This window comes from Electrophorus electricus, unplaced genomic scaffold (assembly GCF_041902795.1).
Source record: "Electrophorus electricus isolate QZ-2024a unplaced genomic scaffold, ASM4190279v1 Scaffold132, whole genome shotgun sequence".
NCBI lineage: Eukaryota > Metazoa > Chordata > Actinopteri > Gymnotiformes > Gymnotidae > Electrophorus > Electrophorus electricus.
In genome coordinates this window covers 131,862-151,049 of record NW_027658414.1, presented here as the reverse complement: position 1 = coordinate 151,049, position 19,188 = coordinate 131,862, and the positions used below count along the sequence as shown (strand labels likewise).

The following is a 19,188-nucleotide window of genomic DNA, read 5'->3' as shown; positions in this document are numbered from 1 at the left end:
ATTAACGGACACTATAAATATTATGGAGCTCTGCTGTTTAATGGCTGTAGTTCTTTAACAACATTCTCTGGAAAGAGGGCAGTATTTGTTATCCTACAAAGCTCAGTTAAACCTATACAGAGTGCTCTAGCTTCTTATAGCCAAGACTCTCCTTATACTTATTATCCCTTCACCCAACAAACCAAAAGGTAACCTAAAGTTGTTTTTTGTGTTCTTAACGATCCAGATAATATTAGACACTACTTTGGTGAAGGCCTGGCACTCTATTTTCGTTTTCTGGAATTCTTCACATTTGCCTTGGTGCCAATGGCCCTCATTGGCATCCCCTACTACCTCTTTGCTTGGGAGGACTACGACAGGTATGTTCTGTTTGCTGTCTTCAACCTGATGTGGTCCACCGTCTTCCTGGAGCTGTGGAAGCGACACAGCGCACAGCTGGCCTATGGGTGGGGGACACTGAGCCGCAAGAAGGCCTTTGAAGAGCCACGGCCAGGATTCCATGGGGTACTGGGCCTCAATCCAGTAACAGGCCGTGAAGAGCCCGTCTATCCCAGCACTAAGTAAGTATATGCTAACTGTGGAATAAAGGACATATGAGAACCATATCCTGCATGATAGTTTTTGTAAGCCTAGAAGACAGTAAACCTTTTAACATTTAACATTGGGATGTACACCCAGATGTTAGTTGATAACAGCTGAAGTTTGTCTTCAAAAATTGTTTAGAAGTTTATAAATGTATGACAGATTGGAACAAATTATTTAAAAATGTTTGGCTTAAAGTTCAATGTGGAATCAATTTATATATTTGAGACTGGTTTCTGGCAACTCCTTCCGTAGACGGCAGCTGAGGATATACCTGGTGTCTGTTCCCTTTGTGCTGCTGTGCCTGTACCTGTCTCTCTATGTGATGATGATCTACTTTGACATGGAGAGCTGGGCACTGAGTATTTATTATGAAGACCCAAACTTCTGGACAGGTGTCCTGCTCTTCATCCCAAGCATCATCTATGCAGTGGTCATTGAGTTCATGAACCTGCTGTACCGCTATGCAGCTGAGATTCTCACTAACTGGGGTGAGTGTGCAGAAATAATTAGCATCAGCTACCAATCAACCAATCATGTGCCATCAGTCATGCAGACATGGGTCAGGGGCTTTATTAAATGTTCACATCAAATATCCCAATAGAGATGAAATGTGATCTGAGTGACCCTTACCATGGCATGGTTGTTAGTACAAATACTCATACTCAATACTGGATTTGAGTATTTACGAACTGCTGATCAACATGGGATTTTCACAGACAACAGTCTCTAGATTTTTCACAAAATGGGGCACAAAAAAAACATCCAGTGAGCGGTACTTTTATGAGCAGAAACACCTTGTTGATGAGAGAGGTTAAACGAGAATGGCCAACTGGTTTGAATGGACAGGAAGGTAACATAGATAGCTACTCTTTACAACTGTGGTGAGCAGAAAGGCAGTAACAGCAGGAGACCACATCATGTTCCACGACTCAGCCAAGAACAGGAATCTCTAGTGGGCACAAGCTCACTGAAACCAGACAGTAGATAATTGGAAAATTTTTGTTTGATGAATCTCGGTTTCTGCTATAAATGTTCAAAATTTGATATTGGGTCAGAATTTGGAATAAGCAACATAAATCCATGGATCTATGGACTGCCATGTGTCAACAGATTAAGCTCATTGTGGTGTAATGCATTGTTAATGTTATGTTGTGGGGATTGTTTTCTTGGCACACAATCCAACTACCAACTGAGCATCATTGAATGTCCTATCTGAGTACTGTTGCTGACCATGTGCATTCCTATATGCCCACACTTTATCCACCTTTTAAATAATGTGTCATATCAAGCTGGTTTTATCACTGTGAGTTAAGGCTGTACTTCAGTGACCTCCATAGTCACTAGCTCTGAGTAGTTTTTTGGGCTATGACTTGGCAAAATCCAAACCCAGTCTCTTCTTTGGCTATAAATCTGAAGGGTTATAGAGTTGTAGCTGCCTGATGCAAGAGTAAGTAGCAAAAAAAACCAAGGTGTACCATGCTGTCTGTTATCAAATTTGGATCCACTTATGGTGGTGATACGGGGGTGTTTTTTGTTTTGGAAACTCCTAATTCAGTTTGTTACACATGGGGATTTGTGTTTCAAATTCTACACAGACTAGCTTTAATTCTAATATTTACACTGCTCTAAGTATGAGTACGATCAGTTGAGTTGTAAATTCTCGCTCTTCTTTGCATTGTTTAGAAAATCACAGGCTAGAATCATCCTTTCAGAATCACCTGGTGCTTAAAGTGTTAGTGGTAAGTTAGCAGTTCCTTTATTTTTTGGATCTGTTGTTGCGTTGAATTTCCTGTTTTGTGTCTCCAGCTCTTCATAATAGTTATTAATGATTTTGGTCATTGCTTACAATAGCTTACAAAAATAGGTGAGGATTTATTTATTGGTCAATTGATCGATCGGTTATGTGTTTTATTTGTTTGTGTTTGTTTGTTTACAGTTCAACTTTGTCAACTGCTTTGCCTCTTTGTTCTATATTGCCTTTGTAATGCAAGATATGATGCTCCTTAGACATGTAAGTAAATAATAAGCTTGGAAAAGATTAATCACAGCAATAATAACTGTAAATTTTATTCGTTTGTTTATTATTAAATAAAATTAAGGGTTTTGCTGACTCCCTAATACTCATAAGTATGAAATTTAACTGGATGGTAAGAGCATCTTGAGATACCATTCATTCATTATTGATGCTACTGGCACCTTTTGGGTGTTGGGTGTCCTATATAGTAAATATATAGTTAAAGAGAATTTAATTGGTTTTCTGGATAGTTTTCTATGTGGGTAAAGGGTTCTCGGTGTAAGAAAAGGTAAACCAGCCCTTCTAATGTGACCCTTCTGCTCATAGTGCATGCTAAATCATCCCCTACAATAAACAGCCATTGAAGGAATTTGTTTTGTTTTGCCTTGCAGAGCCTTGCTACTCTGCTCATCACCTCTCAAATCCTAAATCAAGTGATGGAGGCATTCCTGCCTTACTGGCTGCAGAGGAGGCGTAATAAGAAGGTCCATAAGAAAGTGAGGAGGATATTGGGGGATAAAGAGCTCCCCCTGGTGGTGCAGGTTCAGCTGGAGAGTGACATGAACACCTATTTGGTGAGCCACAGAGCTCTTGGGTTCTGACTTTGTTTACACGGAAACATCTCAAAGAGGTGCCCCATTTGGCTTTTGATCTCAATCAAAGTCCCAGAAAAGGAGCAAATTAACAGTACTGTTAAGGAGCAAATTTCTGTATTAGAAATATGGTATGTTTTATTGAAGGACATAACTGCTCATTTCTTGTAGAAGGCACCTGGGATATGCACTCCTTGTTGGAATTTTTTTTGTATTGGCCTGTATTAAGTACAAACATGCTTATCATTTGCCTTTCTCCATATGTGCCTTTCTCATTGTGTATTTGTATATTCGTATGGACATGTAAATATAAATGTATAATGATCAAAATTGCGTTATGCTGAAATATTTTGAAGGATGATTGGGTTTTAAAACATACATCCTGCTGACAAAAGTGAATTGGCTTGGGGGTGGCAGGTGCAGTTTTGCCTTGGGCCCATATGTTTTTGCTGCGTGTTTGATCATCAGGGCACGTTTGATGACTACCTGGAGCAGTTCCTGCTGTTTGGCTATGTCAGCCTCTTCTCCTGTGTCTACCCCCTGGCTGCTCTGCTCGTCATACTTAACAACATGACGGAGGTCTACTCAGATGCCTTCAAGATGTGTCATGTGTACAAGCGGCCCTTCTCTGAGCCTGCATCTGACATAGGAGTGTGGCAGGTGAGGGGTGGCTGGGGACCACGGGCAGTGATGTGGCCCTCACAGTTCTAGTCTGGCTGTTCTTATATGCCTCAATAGAGTGTGACACATCTCCTAAAAAGATATGTCACACTCAAGTGCCATTTTAGGATGGGGGAATAAAGAACTCTTTTATGCCCAGAGGAACCAATCCTGAGCTCTTCTGTGCATGATCTTTTTAAAGAGTACAAAACAGGATCCTTTACAAGGCCAGGCACATTATTCCTTTGATTTTGCAGCCTGATAGGTTAACTATAATTGTTATGTAATGTTAACTCTTTTTAAGATAACCAAATAGCCAGAGAACTGAACATATTGTAGAGTGTACTTTGTTTTATTCTCGTGTAGCATGAAGTAATTTAATCCTGGAGCTCAGATGTGTCAAGACAACACAGACTGAACTGGTGAATTCTGAGGAGGGCGATGATAAATTTATATTCAGTGCTAAAATTCTGAACTGCAGTGTTTTTTCCTCTTCTCACTCACTCCTCCAGCTGGCATTTGAGACAATGAGTGCAATCGCTGTGGTGACCAACTGTGCTTTGATTGGTTTGTCTCCGCAAGTGAAGGCCTACTTCCCTGAAGCAGATACACAGCTTATTCTTACTGTGGTGGCTATAGAGGTAATCTCTCCTCTCCTCTCCTCTCCTCTATGTTAACTCAGAGAATCCATCATACCATCAGGTGGTGCTACTGAGCTGTTTTCCTGTTGCATCTGAAGGGCTATTAGATCTGACCGAAGACTGTGAGTGACTTGTGCCTAGTAAACTTGTTGGACTAAGATAATACAGGTGCTAGAGATTTGGACAGTGTCTGTGTGTTTCTACAGAATCCTAGTCCACATGTGTTAGCAGAATTAAAGACATCTAGCCTAGCTTTGCCACATGTACAGTTTTCAGGGAAAATGTTATTCCTGATATGAGCTGCATTTTTGCATGAATTTTGGAGGGAGGTCAATGTGTCGTTTCTTATTTTCTATAATTAGGCTTTGCAGTAATCACTGGAGTCTCAATCAGGTCACACTGATTAGTGCACAGTAGAAGTGTAACATAACAGAACTAGGGTGAATGTGAGTACTGCTCTGAGACAGACATTTTGTCCACGCCACTTTCTTAACATTTCTGGTTGTTTGTTTACAGAAGACATAAATAACTGTCACTGGATTCAAGGCACAACACATTGAATTATCTAACCACATTTTAATGTGGTTTGTGAATTGTAGCGAATGTGAATCCCTGCTTAATGCTAAATGAGTAATTGAGTAAATTTGCACAAATGTAATCTGTGCTTTATGTATTTCAGTTCACATCATTTGTTCAGATGATTAAGACAATCAATAGATAATCACAGGTAGTACACTGCTACTTGGTGCTACATGTTCTTTTGTTTAGGATTAGAGCCAGAAAATATGTGTGGTCCCCTAGGACTCTGCTTTTACCTTTAGAAATCTCAGTATTGTGCTCTGCCCTCATTCTGCTGCATTGTGGTATGCTGCACTTTAACTCAGAGAGAGTGTAAAAGGCCCTTTGAAAAATAAGCTTTTTAACCTGTAAGGGTTACCCTGTTCATCTCCAGCTGTATGAAGCAATGCTCAGAGTTCCAGTCTAACCCAGTATTCCCCTCCCTAATCAGGCTTGCAGGTCAGATATCTGCAGGTTGAGGTCCCTTGCAGCTTCCTGTGACACTCACACTCACTCACACACACACACACCAAGTGCCTCATCCAGAACACAAGCTCCAGTCCTGGCTAATGTCACAGTCTTGGGCAGCTCTGTGAAAGGCGTCATGCCACACAACTGAGATTCTCTGATCATCAAGTCATGCTGCATGTAAACACAGGGGGCTTATGATGCACAGATCAAAAAGTCTGTATGATGCAGAACAAGCCATTATGCTCTGTGCGCGTGTATGTGTGTGCGTGTGTATGTGTGTGTAATGATTCACCCACTCATTGAGCATCAGGGGCACGTTCTCTCTCAGTTATCCGCCGCTCTCGCTGCCTCAGTCTGTCTCTGTTGTCTCTCTTAGTCCATTAAGGGAGCTGAGGGGGAATAAAACACATCAGTTGATCAGTATTCTAAGCCGATGGGTGTGCCTTGGATTCTCTGCAAAGACTCCCCAATAAGGCGCAGTGTAGTCTACTGTGGTACACTGCAGATAAGGTGTACTGTTAGAGCATGATGCATAATCAGACCTGCTGTTACAGTATGCTGCGAAATATTAACTTGTATTTTTGACCTGTAGTAGCATGAACAAATTTTTGTTGTACTACAGGCAAAAGTGAATTTGGTTATTCACTTGTCTAACTTGGAAGAAGAAGAAAAACTTAAGTGCACTCATCCCTTTTAGAGAAATATGTATGTCACCCCTGATATTTCTTGGAGCCAAAAATGTTGTCTATTTTTGGGCCATTTGATACGCAGGTAATTACTCGATGGCATGCCTCAGAGAGCAGTAACCAGGCAACAGTGTAGCCACGGCGACAGTAGAGGGTTGAGGATCAGAACTAATTGAAAGCCTTGATGGCAGTGAGGCAAAGCTTGGTCTTTCAGAAAGAAAACGGAACAAGGTAGAATCATGTTGGCCCATCCACATTCATAACAAAACAGGTGTGGAACAAAGATGATTAAGAATAATCCAGCAATGTCTGTTTATGTAATTAGTTAGTTATTGTTCTTGTGTATTTTATGCTTTGTAGTGAAATAAATGGGCTTTGTTGATATTTAGCAGGCTTATGTGGCAGGTAAGGAATATTTTTTTTAAAAAACCTTTAAAAATTTATTTTAAAATCCTTTTTTTTTCAGCTGTAAAATCTCTATTGACCCATCCTGGTAGCTTTTGTTGTATGGTGATCTTAAAAATAAAATAAAGAGGTTATTTTAATCAGCAAATCTGGTTTTCAGATAATCTGATTAGGCTGTGGCTGTTTCCATGTCAGTGACCCAAGTTGAAAAGTGAACCAGAATATCTAAGTGAATGTGTGTATGTATGTGTATGCGTGTTACATGTTTAACACAGAGGCACGCTTTAATAAGACTTTGTGACTGGAGTCGCTGTATTCTCACACGACTCTCCAAACTTGATATCTTGCAAGAGCATAACTGCCTTGCTCTGCCCCCCCCCACCCTCTGCATTCATTGGCTCTCCCCCTTCGTCTCCTTCTCCCTCTCACTCCACCTCTCTCTCTTCTTCTGCTAATGTAAATGAGATGATGGAAAATGACAGACTGGAAACATACTGACAGCTGCCTGTCATATATTCTGTTCAATTCTATTGGCAATCTTGGATCATGTATATGAAGCAACCATCCAGAATTAAAAAAAGTAGGTATCCAGATCTGGACTTGGATGCAAATGGTAATACTATGTTGTCTCACTAGATAAGAAAGGCGTTTCTGAGAATGCACTATGAATATGAATGTAGGAAGAGTTTTCCTTTCTATTGTGAACATACAAAAATAAACAAGGACATCTCTGTTAGCATTCACAGAGTGCACATTGTCATAGTGACATGCAGCATACAGGACAGGCAGTTCATTACTGATTAAATCCACCATCCTTCTCTCAGCATATTTGCATATTGACTGAAATAACTAAAATGAATTTGGTAAGGCACTAATACAGTAGTAAATAAAGTGCAATGAAGCAAGACCCCTGTATTTCTATAGGAACACACATGAAAATGTACATGTTGTCTGTAATGCTGAAATGCAGCAGGCCAGATAAACTCAGCATCTTAATAACCCTTAATAGCTGTAGTACATTGAACACATATACTGACACCCACAAATTCACACTGACATTCTGGTTGACTGGAAACATCCACATTCGAAAGAGCCAAGAGGTTTCTGATTGTCATTAAACATTAAATGAAATAATGTTCCTCCAGGACAATAGTGGAACTCAAATGACCACTAATGCATACAACTATATACATGAAATCAGGACCAGTAATACAGGATAAGGGGGCAGCAGTAGCTCAGCAATTAAATTACTGGACTAGTAATCAAAAGCTCCACCTTTGCCAGGTCACCACTGTTGGGTTCCTGAGCAAGGCACTTAACCTGCAATTGCTCAATTTACATGATTACATGTAAGTTATTGTAAGTTGCTTTGGATAAAAGCATCTGCTAAATGGAAAAAAATGTAAATGTGCAAAAGATGTACTATGCTATGATGGATATCTAAGTATTTAGCTTATATGCTTATATGAACGTTGACATTAGCAGCAGACATTGTTTAAATGTGAAAGGGTGTGAGTTCAGTATTCTTTAAATATTGTATTCTAATATATTTAAACAGTTTTCTAACAACAGAACTTAATTGGGATGTGCAGAAGTGTAGAAGTAAGATGATGTTAGCAAGTGTGAGCGCGTGTGTGTGTGTGTGAGCGTGTGTGTGTGTGTGTGTGAGCGTGTGTGTGTGTGTGAGTGAGCGTGTGTGTGTGTGAGCGCGCGTGTGTGAGAGTATGTGTGTGTATGAGCGTGTTCTCACACGACTCTCCAAACTTGATATCTTGCAAGAGCATAACTGCCTTGCTCTGCCCCCCCACCCTCTGCATTCATTGGCTCTCCCCTTTCGTCTCCTTCTCCCTCTCACTCCACCTCTCTCTCTTCTTCTGCTAATGTAAATGAGATGATTAATTGGGAGATGTGCAGAAGAAGTGGAGAAGTAAGATAATGTTAGCAAGTGTGTGTGTGTGTGTGTGTGTGTGTCTGGTCAGTCTCTGGTAGTTGAGTCTGATGGCTTAGGGGAAGAAACTGTTGCACAGTCTGGTTATAAGGGCCCAAATCCTGCCATCTGAGCAAAGGTACTAAAGGAGAAAAAAGAGTTAATGTAAACGGTGTGGCATAATCTACAAGGCGTTGCACATGCAGCATGTGGTGTAAGTGTCCATGATGGAGGGGACAGAGAACCCAATGATCTGCTCAGCTGTTCTCACTATTTGCTACAGGGTCTTATGGTCCAAGATAGTGGAATTGCCAAACCGGGCAATGGTACAGCTGCTCAGGATGCTCTCTATAGCCCCCCCTGTAGAATGTGGTGATGATAGTGTGTGTGGGGGGGGTATCTTTCCTCAGCCTCCTTAGGAAATAGGAGTTGCTGCTGGCCTTTCTTAGCTGAGGAGCTGGTGATGAGAGACCAGGTCAGGTTCTACAGTAGGTGAACACCAAGAAACTTTGTGCTCCTGAAGATTTTCACAGAGAAGCTGTTGAGCAAAGAGTGATGACCTCATACTTTCCTGAAGTAAACTTCCATCTCTTTTGTTTTGTCCACATTCAGGGACAGGTTGGTGACTTTGCACCATCATGTTAGCAGCTACCCCAGTACGTTTGTAGCTAAATGGGGCAATGGTAGCCTAGTCAATAGGAAGACGTCTTTGGCACAGGGACCATGGTAGCGGCCTTGAAGCATGATAGGATGATGGTGCTGCCCAGCAGGATGTTGAAGATGTCTGTGAGAACATTCGCCAGCTGGTGTGCACATCCTCTAGGCACTCAGCCAGGAATGTTTTTTGGTCCAGCAGCCTTCTTGGGTTAACACTGCAGAGTTTTCCTTGCTGTGGTGAGACACAGCACCTGATCATTGGGAGAAAGGGTGGTCTTTATCACCGTGATGTTGTTCTGTGCTTCAAACTGTATGTAGAAGTCATTTAGCACAACTGGAATGGAGGCATCACTGTCACAGACAGTTGATGTCCTGTAGCTGGCCTGAATGACACATGCTGTGGGTGTCCTTGAAGTGCCTATAGATTGTCTGAGCATGCGCACGCTTTGCCTCCCTGATGGCATGGTATGTCTTGACCCTTCTTTCACCTGCTCTGAAGGCTGAGTCAGAAGTCCTCAGCAGCACATAGAGCTCAGCAGTTATCTATGGCTCCTGTTAGGGGTATATAGTTATGGTCTTGCAGATAGTAATGTCATCAGTGCCCTTGCTGATATAGTCATGAAAAATGGTCTGCATCTGACAGTCTCAAGTCCACCAGTGGTAAACAGTACTTGGAGACTAGCATAGAGTTCTTGCACCACTTTGTGTTGATGTGAACACACAGTCCCCTTCCTCAAGCTTTACTGGACCGAGCTCTATTCCTGTGGGCACGCAACGAAGTAAGTCCATCCCGGTAAATGGTGGCATCAGGAATTCTGTCGCAGAGCCCTTGTTCTGTGAAAACGAAAACATAGCAGTCTCTGAATTCTGTGTAGTGCTGTGGAGTCACATTTAATTTTTCAGTTTTAGTCCCACTGCTACAATTCACACCTAAGGCTATAACCCAAAACTTCACCTGAACTGACCAACTCATTTTGACAACAAGACTGAAACTGATAGAGACAAGCAAGTAGTGGTCTAAAAGTCCCAGAGCCCTCTTATCAAGCAGAGGCTGTACCCAGAGCACATTAACATGTAAATATCAATAAAAATATCTATCTGTGTCTGAAGGCTCCTCTCAGGTGAATGGCTATAAATTAACACAAAATCCATTTAGACTGAGGGAAAGGATGTTTTGTTATATTTGTTTTGTTGAGACAAATTGCAGAGAGAACATTGCTTCCAGGGCAAAGCAACAAAAAATCTGCAATTTACGCCCTATAATCTTCCACATGCTGGAATGTAATAACTCTATAATGTAAAATATTAGCATTGGGAATTGCTGAATCGTTGTAGTTTCTAGTTTGGGGCCACATTGCCTTCCAGCAAAAGATCATTAGGTGGTAGTTTGTCTAAGCACAAATGTGATTTGAGCATTGGAGCCAACAACTTTCACATCAGCCTCCTCTCAGACTCTGATTACTCCAAACTCAGCATCCCTTTTTGTTCCTCTTCATTATGGACTCCATGCCACTCAGCTCCACTCTACTTCCCTTAAAGAGCCTTTCTGGATTTGGGACAACACCAGCACCACATTAGTCTCCTCCCAAGTCATGTATGTTAGACCTATATATGTCTGTGTGTTTAACTATCCGAGCCAGAGACAGAAGGCATGCAAATTCATACTGGATTGTTGGGTCAATCTTTACGATCTATCCAGTTAATTATCCAGTTATCACAGTATGTGATTCATATTGTTAGGCATTTCAGATATTTAAATATTGTGAAATCACTGTGTAGCGATTAACACTACAGAATCAATAATGTTGTATTGGCCATCATGTATTGTTTAGAATTCAATGGTTACTCCTGTCAGGTTTTGCCCATATCAAGGTTTAATTGGTGAATTAATTGGAGAAATCTTTCTCACTATACTAATGCACATTATAACATTGTATGAGTAAATGCAAATGCCTAGAAATGTTCTATATTCGGAGTTCATGTATGTGATAATATACTTAGTAGGCATTTTTGTATGGGTCACTGAATATAATCCTTACTGCCTAGCCTTTGTCATTTAGTTTAGAATGCTGAAAGAAATGATTGGGCGAGGGGCTTGGAAGCGAAGTGCTCCGTGTTTGTTGGAGCAGACCTGACCCCATTCCCCCTCTCTTCCTTGCCCCAGTGCTGTTCAAACAGAGATGCATCTACAGCAGTGGGGCTCAGTAACACAGGGTCACAGAGTCATGCCCAGAACCAGTGAACCAATCATAATAATCAAAAATAATATAACAAAAAATATAGAGAGAGTTTGTTTCTTTACATGGAGAAATGCTTTATTATGATGGAGATGAAATTAGAGCTTTGCACATCGGTGTGTTACACAGCAACACTTGCTGATATTTGGGTCAAACCTGCTGTGACATAACTTATTTGATAGAAAAGTCCAATATAAATCTTACCACCTATATCATTCTTATCTTTGAGATGAAGTGCAGCATAGTAGATTTTATTTTCTCTCCTTCACCTGCCAACCGAGTCCCTACTCTAACACTTCATAACACAGTAGCCCATCTTGCATGTTAGGACGGACCAGAGCCACACACTGCCTATTTCAAGGACATTTCAAATTCGTTTTAATCCACGGTTAAACACTGTTGCTCACAAATGCTTAAATAAGCAAGGCATACATTAGAAATGCTTAATTTCCTTGTCTGGAACGTAGGTACAGCAGAGGCAGTCATATCCCCCCCCCCACACACACACATATACCTCTTGTCAGTGCTACTGCCTTCAGAGTGCTCAGGCACACACATCTCGCTTACATGCGCTTTGATCACCCAGCACACTCCAAAGATCAGCCCACTCAGCCAGGCATTAAATCTGACTGAAATATGCTCCCTCCTGATATCTGATACTCATCTGCTGCCAAGTAAATGTGTTGTGTGTAAATGTACATTTTTGTGTGTTGAGAGAAAGGTGAGAGTTCAATGATTGTTACTCAAATGGACCCAGTAAATCACTAATCCAGCATTTTTTAATACAAATTGGTTGTGATCTTTCTTCAGTGATCCACAGAGTTTGAAGCTATTTCTTAATAATACATTTCATAATAAATAAATTTCAAACACATCTATGTTTTAAAAAATGTGGGATACTTCCTGTGTGCATATTATGAAAAGTGTGCATCTAAAAATAATTAACAAGGACTTCATCATTGTTCTCACTTCTCCAAAATACTTTGGTGTTCTAGAAACAAGCAGGGCAAGTATGGTCCAAAGTAGTCTGTCAAAGCAATATTTTAATTCCCAGAAGGCCTACAAACACAATGGATTCAAATGCCATAAATACAAATGCTTAGGTTTAGTCAGTTCCTCAGTGAACACTCACTGAACACCCCAACCCACAAAAGACCAAGCTGTGTAGCCAGGAGTGTGTAAGCAGCATGCACACCAGCTCCATTTGCTGTCTCCCACTGGCAGTAAGGAAGCAGGGAGGGAGAGGGTGTGTTCAGATGAGCTGGATGACTGTTTTCTGCTGTGTCCCCAATTTCAGCATGTCCTCTTGGCCTTCAAGTTCATCCTGGCATTCATTATTCCAGATGTGCCTAAGCACATTCAGATCAAGCTCGCCAAGCTGGAGTTCGAGTCCCTAGAAGCACTGAAGAAAAAGGTAAGCACCTTTTATGCATGTACTAACTCAGTATACCCTGCAAATGGCTGAGAAATCTTGACCATCCACATGCTGATTCCCTCCAGGGCATGTATTGGTGCATGCACTGTTGAGACTGTGAACATCACATGAGCCTTGGTCCACTCTGTGAAGCGGTAATGCAGGTCTTGTTTGCATTAGCTGCACAGGGGCAGCTGTAACCTGGGAGATCAGACAGAGCTTGTGTTATCACTCTCCTCACTAATGCATTCAGAGAGAACACTAATCTGAAATTCCGCAAACATACAATAGCCCTTTCTGTGTGTGTGTGTGTGTGTGTGTGTGTGTGTGTGTGTGTGTGTGTGTGTGTGTGTGTGTGTGTGTAAAGTAAATATTTGATAATGAGGTTCAGCTATTTTGGCATGTGTTTATCACATGGCATGCAGCAGAAGTAGGTCCGTTTTACACACAGGCACACACATGGATATGCACATACACAATCATGCACATGTACATAACTTTCTGCGAGGATGATTTTTCTCTAAAATAAGTGTCATCTATATTCTTACCTCAAAAATTCTCCCTGTGTACAGTGCAAGTATATTCCTAAAACAATACATAAAATATATTTTATGTCATAATGGTTTGTATGCAGTGTTCAGCTCAAGAATTACTATGCATCATATTAACATAAATTTACAGAGCATGAACAATCATAAATTCAACCTCTGCTGCCATAATGTGATCATATTTTCAAGATTTAGAGTGAACACAGAGGAAAGCAGAATACATTATTCTCCAAAACACTGCTAGGCTCACCAGTCCTGAACCCTGGGCATCCTCTGACTGCTTTTGATCTCTTTGGTTTTGTGCAGAGTCAAGGCTTTGGTCGGTAAGTCTGGTCTCGTGGCTCTGATAATATGGCATGGCTGCACTGCCAGTAACCATGAGCAGGCATGAACTACTGCTGTGAAGTCTAATCATGCCTGCAGGCCCTAAGCCTCTTGGCACCCCGGTAACATCTGATGTGTGGTAATGTGGCCTCTTGTAATAAAGGTGAACATACTGAATTAGTGAGGATGTTAATGCTTTTTTCTGTTCAAACGAATTATTTACTTAGTAGCACTAGCAAAGCTAGCTCATGGGCGCATAGTTACATGATATGTGTAATACCATAAATAAAATGAATTCCTAACAATATTAATCATAGCGCATTAATTACACAACCCAAATCCACAAATTACCAATAGAGGTATTATTATTATTATTAGTAGTAGTAGTAGTAGTAGTATACTATTATAACATTTAAATTCAGATTTTTATTGGCATAATTTATGTGAAGTTTCACAGTGTACTTTCCCTGCTTCACTGTGATATTTCTATGTGATGTACTGAGTCTTGGCTAGTTAATGGATGTGCGCTTGTTTGGTGTGACTTACACTCACTAGAACTCACAGCCCACGCCTCTTGGACAAATGCTGAACAAGCAATATGCCCTGTTGGTAGAATAATAATAGAATATGAAATAGGAACTGTGAAAGGGTCTGATGCACTATACATGGTGCCCAGCAGAGATGATGAAAACATTTCATTTTGTGTATCATTCAGGAGCTGAAAAGAGGCAAAGGGAAATTGCTGTGATGGTTGAGGATGCTCCCCTGATTACATGTATAGTGATGAGGGAGGGAGTGTGCCTACATTTCATTCATTTTCATTTAACTGAGAGTAGCAAGTTGTAAAGTACATATTGATTGTATTGATCATGTTTCAGGATGATTGAGGATGTGATATTTGTAAGCCTCTGTGCTTTCAAAGTGCCCTCCTTTTCCCACAAACTCGATCTGACTGCAGCTCTGCCCTTTGCCAATGCTTTGGGTGCGTCTTCCCTGAATCAGCTTCATCACGATGATGGACACAAGCTAATCGGCTCAGCAGCACAGGCTGCTTTTGTTAGCATTCAGAAGTGCAAACATCACTTCAAGCCCAATTCAAATATTGCCAAGTCAGTGCCATGGTACACACTAGCTCTGACAGCACTAACACGGAGCACTGTAAAACATCCTTCTTCCATTTAAGTGGTTGCAGTGTTGTTAACGTTGAAACGTGCTTTGCACCTGCAGCCTCTTCCTGACCTGCGTATTAAACGGAGGGAGCGAGCGAGGGGTGTAAGACCAGGGGTAGGCGCCTGATCGGTGCGGTCCAACTTGGCAGAGATGAGCTGGGATCAGGTGCCCCCTCTCTTGCATTTGGCCACTGAGCAGCAGCAGCATGTGGCTTCTGAGTCCAGCTGTTTTTCCACGTATTCAGCAGCTTGTGGTGGTGGAGACAGTCATCTCTGTTGGAGGGGGTTGGCGGGGCAAGGTCCTCTCCCATGTTGAGCAAGGGGAAGGCTGAAAATAGTACTCACTCACAGGAGCAATGGAAACCCCCTGTTAGCATCCAGCAATGGAAAGTTACCTGCTACGTACTTGTGGAGGTGAACTCCAGGAAAAGGCCATGTTGCCAGTACTTGGTTCCCAACTCTGATGCCTGTGAGACAGTTTGTCTGAGAACAAAACCGTATGGCTGGTGATAAAATAATATTAAGATACTGGATTGGAAGAACTAAGCTTTCTTGAACCCTCCTATAAAACTGGAGATCCATAGTGTTCACAGGTCAGTTAATAGTTCAAACTCAACCCAGTCACAAATAATGTGCTGTTTTTTACACATAACAAAAATAGCATGATGTACACTGTAAACTGCTGGTAAAGGCTAAACCAGGTTATCCTTGTCCAAGGCAACAGCATAGAGCCATCACCATGATTTACACTGGTTTCAAGGTGAGTTTTAGTCTAACATATAGATATGACATTTGAAAAAAATCAAATAAGAAATCTATAACAAAGAGAAATCTTATATCGTGAAATGGCTCCTAATTCTTCTCACTGCATGTCGATGACCTAAAACAGTTAAATCATCTCATATTCTACATATCAGGATGTTGTTAAAGAGAATCGGGGTGTTCACTGCCATATGTGCTGAAAGAAAGCTGATAGTGTCTAATGCACTCATCCATTTAGTGGACAATAGCACAGGGATAGTGTTCACTATTGCAGATCACCCATGACATTCCCAGTAATACTTTCTCCTTTCAGCCAGATGGCTTGTGTTGTGTTTATTTGACTTTGGGCTTCGGGATGGAGACTGGAACTTTTTTACTTCTTGCTTAGCGATTCATGGAAACTGCAGACATCGTAACCACATATCTTTCACAGAGAGAAAAACATCCTCACCCGGGGCAACAACATAGAACCATCATCATGATTCACACTGGTTTCGAGGTGATTTTGAATCTGAAACATATGAAAAATTCAAGACCACGTGTCCTGTGTCGATTCCCGTACTTAAGAAGCAGGGCGTGACTGTGCACATATGGAAGCTTAAGTCCTTCCGTCTCGCAGTAGTCCCTTCCTCGGGTGGCACAGAAACGAGGGACAGCCAAGCTGTCTGACACTGTCTGACAGGCCTCGGGCTGCAGACATGCTATTCGCTTCCTTTTAGATGAGAAACAAAAGCAGTGGTGCTGTCCTGACAGACCGAGAGAACTGAATGAATCGTGAAACTGGAAAAGTGTCGAAAGCACTCTTTGCACCATTTATGACAACAGAATACTCCAAGGGCTGATGTTCAAGAGTGGTTAGCTTCAGAATCATTCAGTGAGTTTCAGTTATTTGATAAGTATCTGTACAATTCTGATCAGTCTTTTCTGCCTTACACATATCAAAGCATTAGATAAAAGATTCATAATTTGGTTCGAAGGAGGCAACATTGAATACTTCTAAATTAATTGCCTTAACCTTTATATTCTTTTTATTTAATTCAAAATGCATATACACACTTACAAATAATGTATGTTCACACACACCCACACAGACTCAAACAGCCAGTAAATGCACAATGATTTGTGTTAGTTGGTAAACTCAAGGTAGCTTTAGGGTAGCTGTTTCAGCAAAACTCTGTGCTGATGTTGAAAAGCATTTAAGGCTCTGTGTTCCAGCCTTCTCCCATAATCAATACCAACATGTTCAAGCAATTATCCCAGCATGCATATCAGTCTCCCATGGAAATCATAGTATTTGCTCCAGTAAGGCTGAGTCTATATGGAATGACTGCTGTATTTCTTTGCACATTTGACATTAAATCTTGTTTAATGGAAAGTCAGCCTGAGATGGAGGGTTTTTTATGTATTTAGACTTCATCAGCATCCTGAAGGAACAGGTATTGGATCTGCCAGAAAATAAAATACATTAAGATGCATTCAGGTTTGTTATTGGCTTAACTTTTTTTTTTTCTTCAAAGGTGGCAAATCTTGTTTGTGGTCCCCACCACTGCAATGCTTTTACAAGAACCAGAGCCCATACTCAGTGAACAAGGCACAGCAAAAACCATAGTGTCAGCACATCTGCCCACATTGATCTTGCTTTTAGCTTGAAAAGTTCATTGCACATAACACTTTTTCACATGTAATTTACTCTGGTTTGTAGGCAGCACCATTAATTGATTTAAATGTAGCTCAGGGTAGATCAGTCTGGAAAATGTTTTAATGGAAAAGTATATTTTAAAATAATTCAGTCTTCTTTAAAGTCTCTAGGCCTGATTGATTTTGTTCCCTCATAAATTACAATGCAGTGTGGATTACAAGCATTGGTTGCCTCTTTTTAGGGGGACCTAATGTGATTTTAAAGATTTAGCTGTTCCCTTTAGGGTTGCATTTTTAAAGAAAAATAGCAAGTCATATATTCTTTTAATATCACTTTGTACACATCACCCTCACTTAAAGTGTAAATAAAGATCAGATGGTTGAGAGTCATGAATTGAGGAAAGTGCTGTTCCTATATAAGCCTGTCCTTTCAGGATGTTTACAAAAGGAAGATGTTTTTGCTCTAACACGCAATTAAACAATATAAAATACAGTTACCAACAACAGCAACTCTTTGCTACTTTGATTTTGGTTTGTAGTCAGTCCTAAATATAAGCCTCTGCATTAACATTTGGATGTTTTGTGTTTTTACTTCTTTCCAGAAAATGCTGGAGGATACAGAGATCCCGAAGGCCCATAAGTGACGAGAAGCAAAGAGGCCATCACCCTTGCTGATTATGACAGCGCAGATATGGATCCTCTGAACAACCTGCCCCAAGTGTTTACTTACAGTGAACAATCAACCATTACAGAACCCTGTATATGCACTTAAGGCAATGTTCTTTACAGACTGTGTACTTCACTGACATACAACTCAAGCTTCTGGGTCCCAACTTCCTTACTGTATGTTAGAACAAAGTGTCTCAGAGTGATTTTAATTGGGTTGTTAAAGGATGTTCAAACTGATCGAGCCAAAAATACTCCAACATATTTATAACTGTGTGTATGGTGTTTGGGTTTTTTTGTTGTTGTTTTTTTTTTTTAAATGAAAGCATAAATGGTTGATTAATACTGCCTTAGAGACTCCGCTGCATCTGAAATCGAGTACAGTAGAACATACAGTTCTGGCTTAAATAGTGTGACATTTAAGTGATTATGGAACTATTTGGACACACTGCAACACCTTGTTGCCCCATGGCCTCTCAACATTCAGAATTCAGTTCTTTATGGCCAACATGAGAAACACGGTTTTTCGACTACATTTGTGTGTGTATATATATGTTGATGCATATCATGAAATTGTATGAATCCTATTTTAACGCATTTTTATAAATTTGGCATAAATGAAGGACAAAAATGAAACACTATGCTATTAAGAATTATGGTCATGTTTAAGAACCATTTCATGTATATGCACCATATTTTTCTCCAGCCCCCATTCAGTTGGAATGATTTGACTTAACAATGTCTACTGTTTGATTACTTCATGTAGTATAACATCTGGGCATCATCTCTGAAGTGCAGAATAGTCTCAGGACAACTTAATCTTATCTATGAGGTGCAGAATGGCTTTGGACAACCTAACATTTCTATAGTTCTATTTTAGATTACTGGAACGAGTAGAAATGCGATTTTGGACACGGTGCATGCTATGATTGAGTGAACTAAAAATATCAGAAAAATGATGCATGATATAGTAAACATGTAGCAGTTCAGTAGTTTTGCAGTTTTCAACAAGAAAACTGCAACTTTTGTATTTCATTTGCCAGCCTATATTTATTTGTTATGCAAATGAACTTTGCTTCTCCTAGTCTGAGCAGTGCCTTTAATCATCACCATATCATGTACTCATTTTACAGCTTTTGTGTACTCAAGTTATGTGCACAGTACACTGTACTTGAAGCCAGGTAAACCTGATACCCTTTTCCCTGAAAATAAATGTCTAAACTATTACAATGA

The 19,188-nt window shown here is 40.6% G+C and overlaps 1 protein-coding gene and 1 long non-coding RNA gene across 4 annotated transcripts in view; one reads left to right on the top strand and one right to left on the bottom strand.

The window, feature by feature from the left end:
• The window catches only part of LOC145643246 (anoctamin-10-like), a 22,480-nt gene extending 3,292 nt beyond the window's left edge, over window positions 1–19,188 (top strand). For 2 of the 3 annotated variants that reach the window (XM_081708775.1, XM_081708774.1), the window contains exons 6-15: window positions 227–560; window positions 838–1,073; window positions 2,269–2,324; window positions 2,522–2,596; window positions 2,992–3,174; window positions 3,661–3,852; window positions 4,365–4,493; window positions 12,732–12,848; window positions 13,703–13,719; window positions 17,892–19,188. In XM_081708775.1, the coding sequence (XP_081564901.1) occupies window positions 227–560; window positions 838–1,073; window positions 2,269–2,324; window positions 2,522–2,596; window positions 2,992–3,174; window positions 3,661–3,852; window positions 4,365–4,493; window positions 12,732–12,848; window positions 13,703–13,719; window positions 17,892–17,964 (1,412 nt within the window). In that variant the 3' untranslated portion in view covers window positions 17,965–19,188. The remainder of the gene's footprint in view (window positions 1–226; window positions 561–837; window positions 1,074–2,268; window positions 2,325–2,521; window positions 2,597–2,991; window positions 3,175–3,660; window positions 3,853–4,364; window positions 4,494–12,731; window positions 12,849–13,702; window positions 13,720–17,891) is intronic. The other variant, XM_027015197.3, reaches the window with a different exon arrangement.
• Window positions 12,858–14,178, bottom strand: LOC145654555 (uncharacterized). The gene is made up of 3 exons (XR_014120771.1): window positions 13,647–14,178; window positions 13,397–13,433; window positions 12,858–13,049 (listed from the first exon to the last, which is right to left on the bottom strand). It is a non-coding gene; the product is annotated as an uncharacterized LOC145654555 (long non-coding RNA).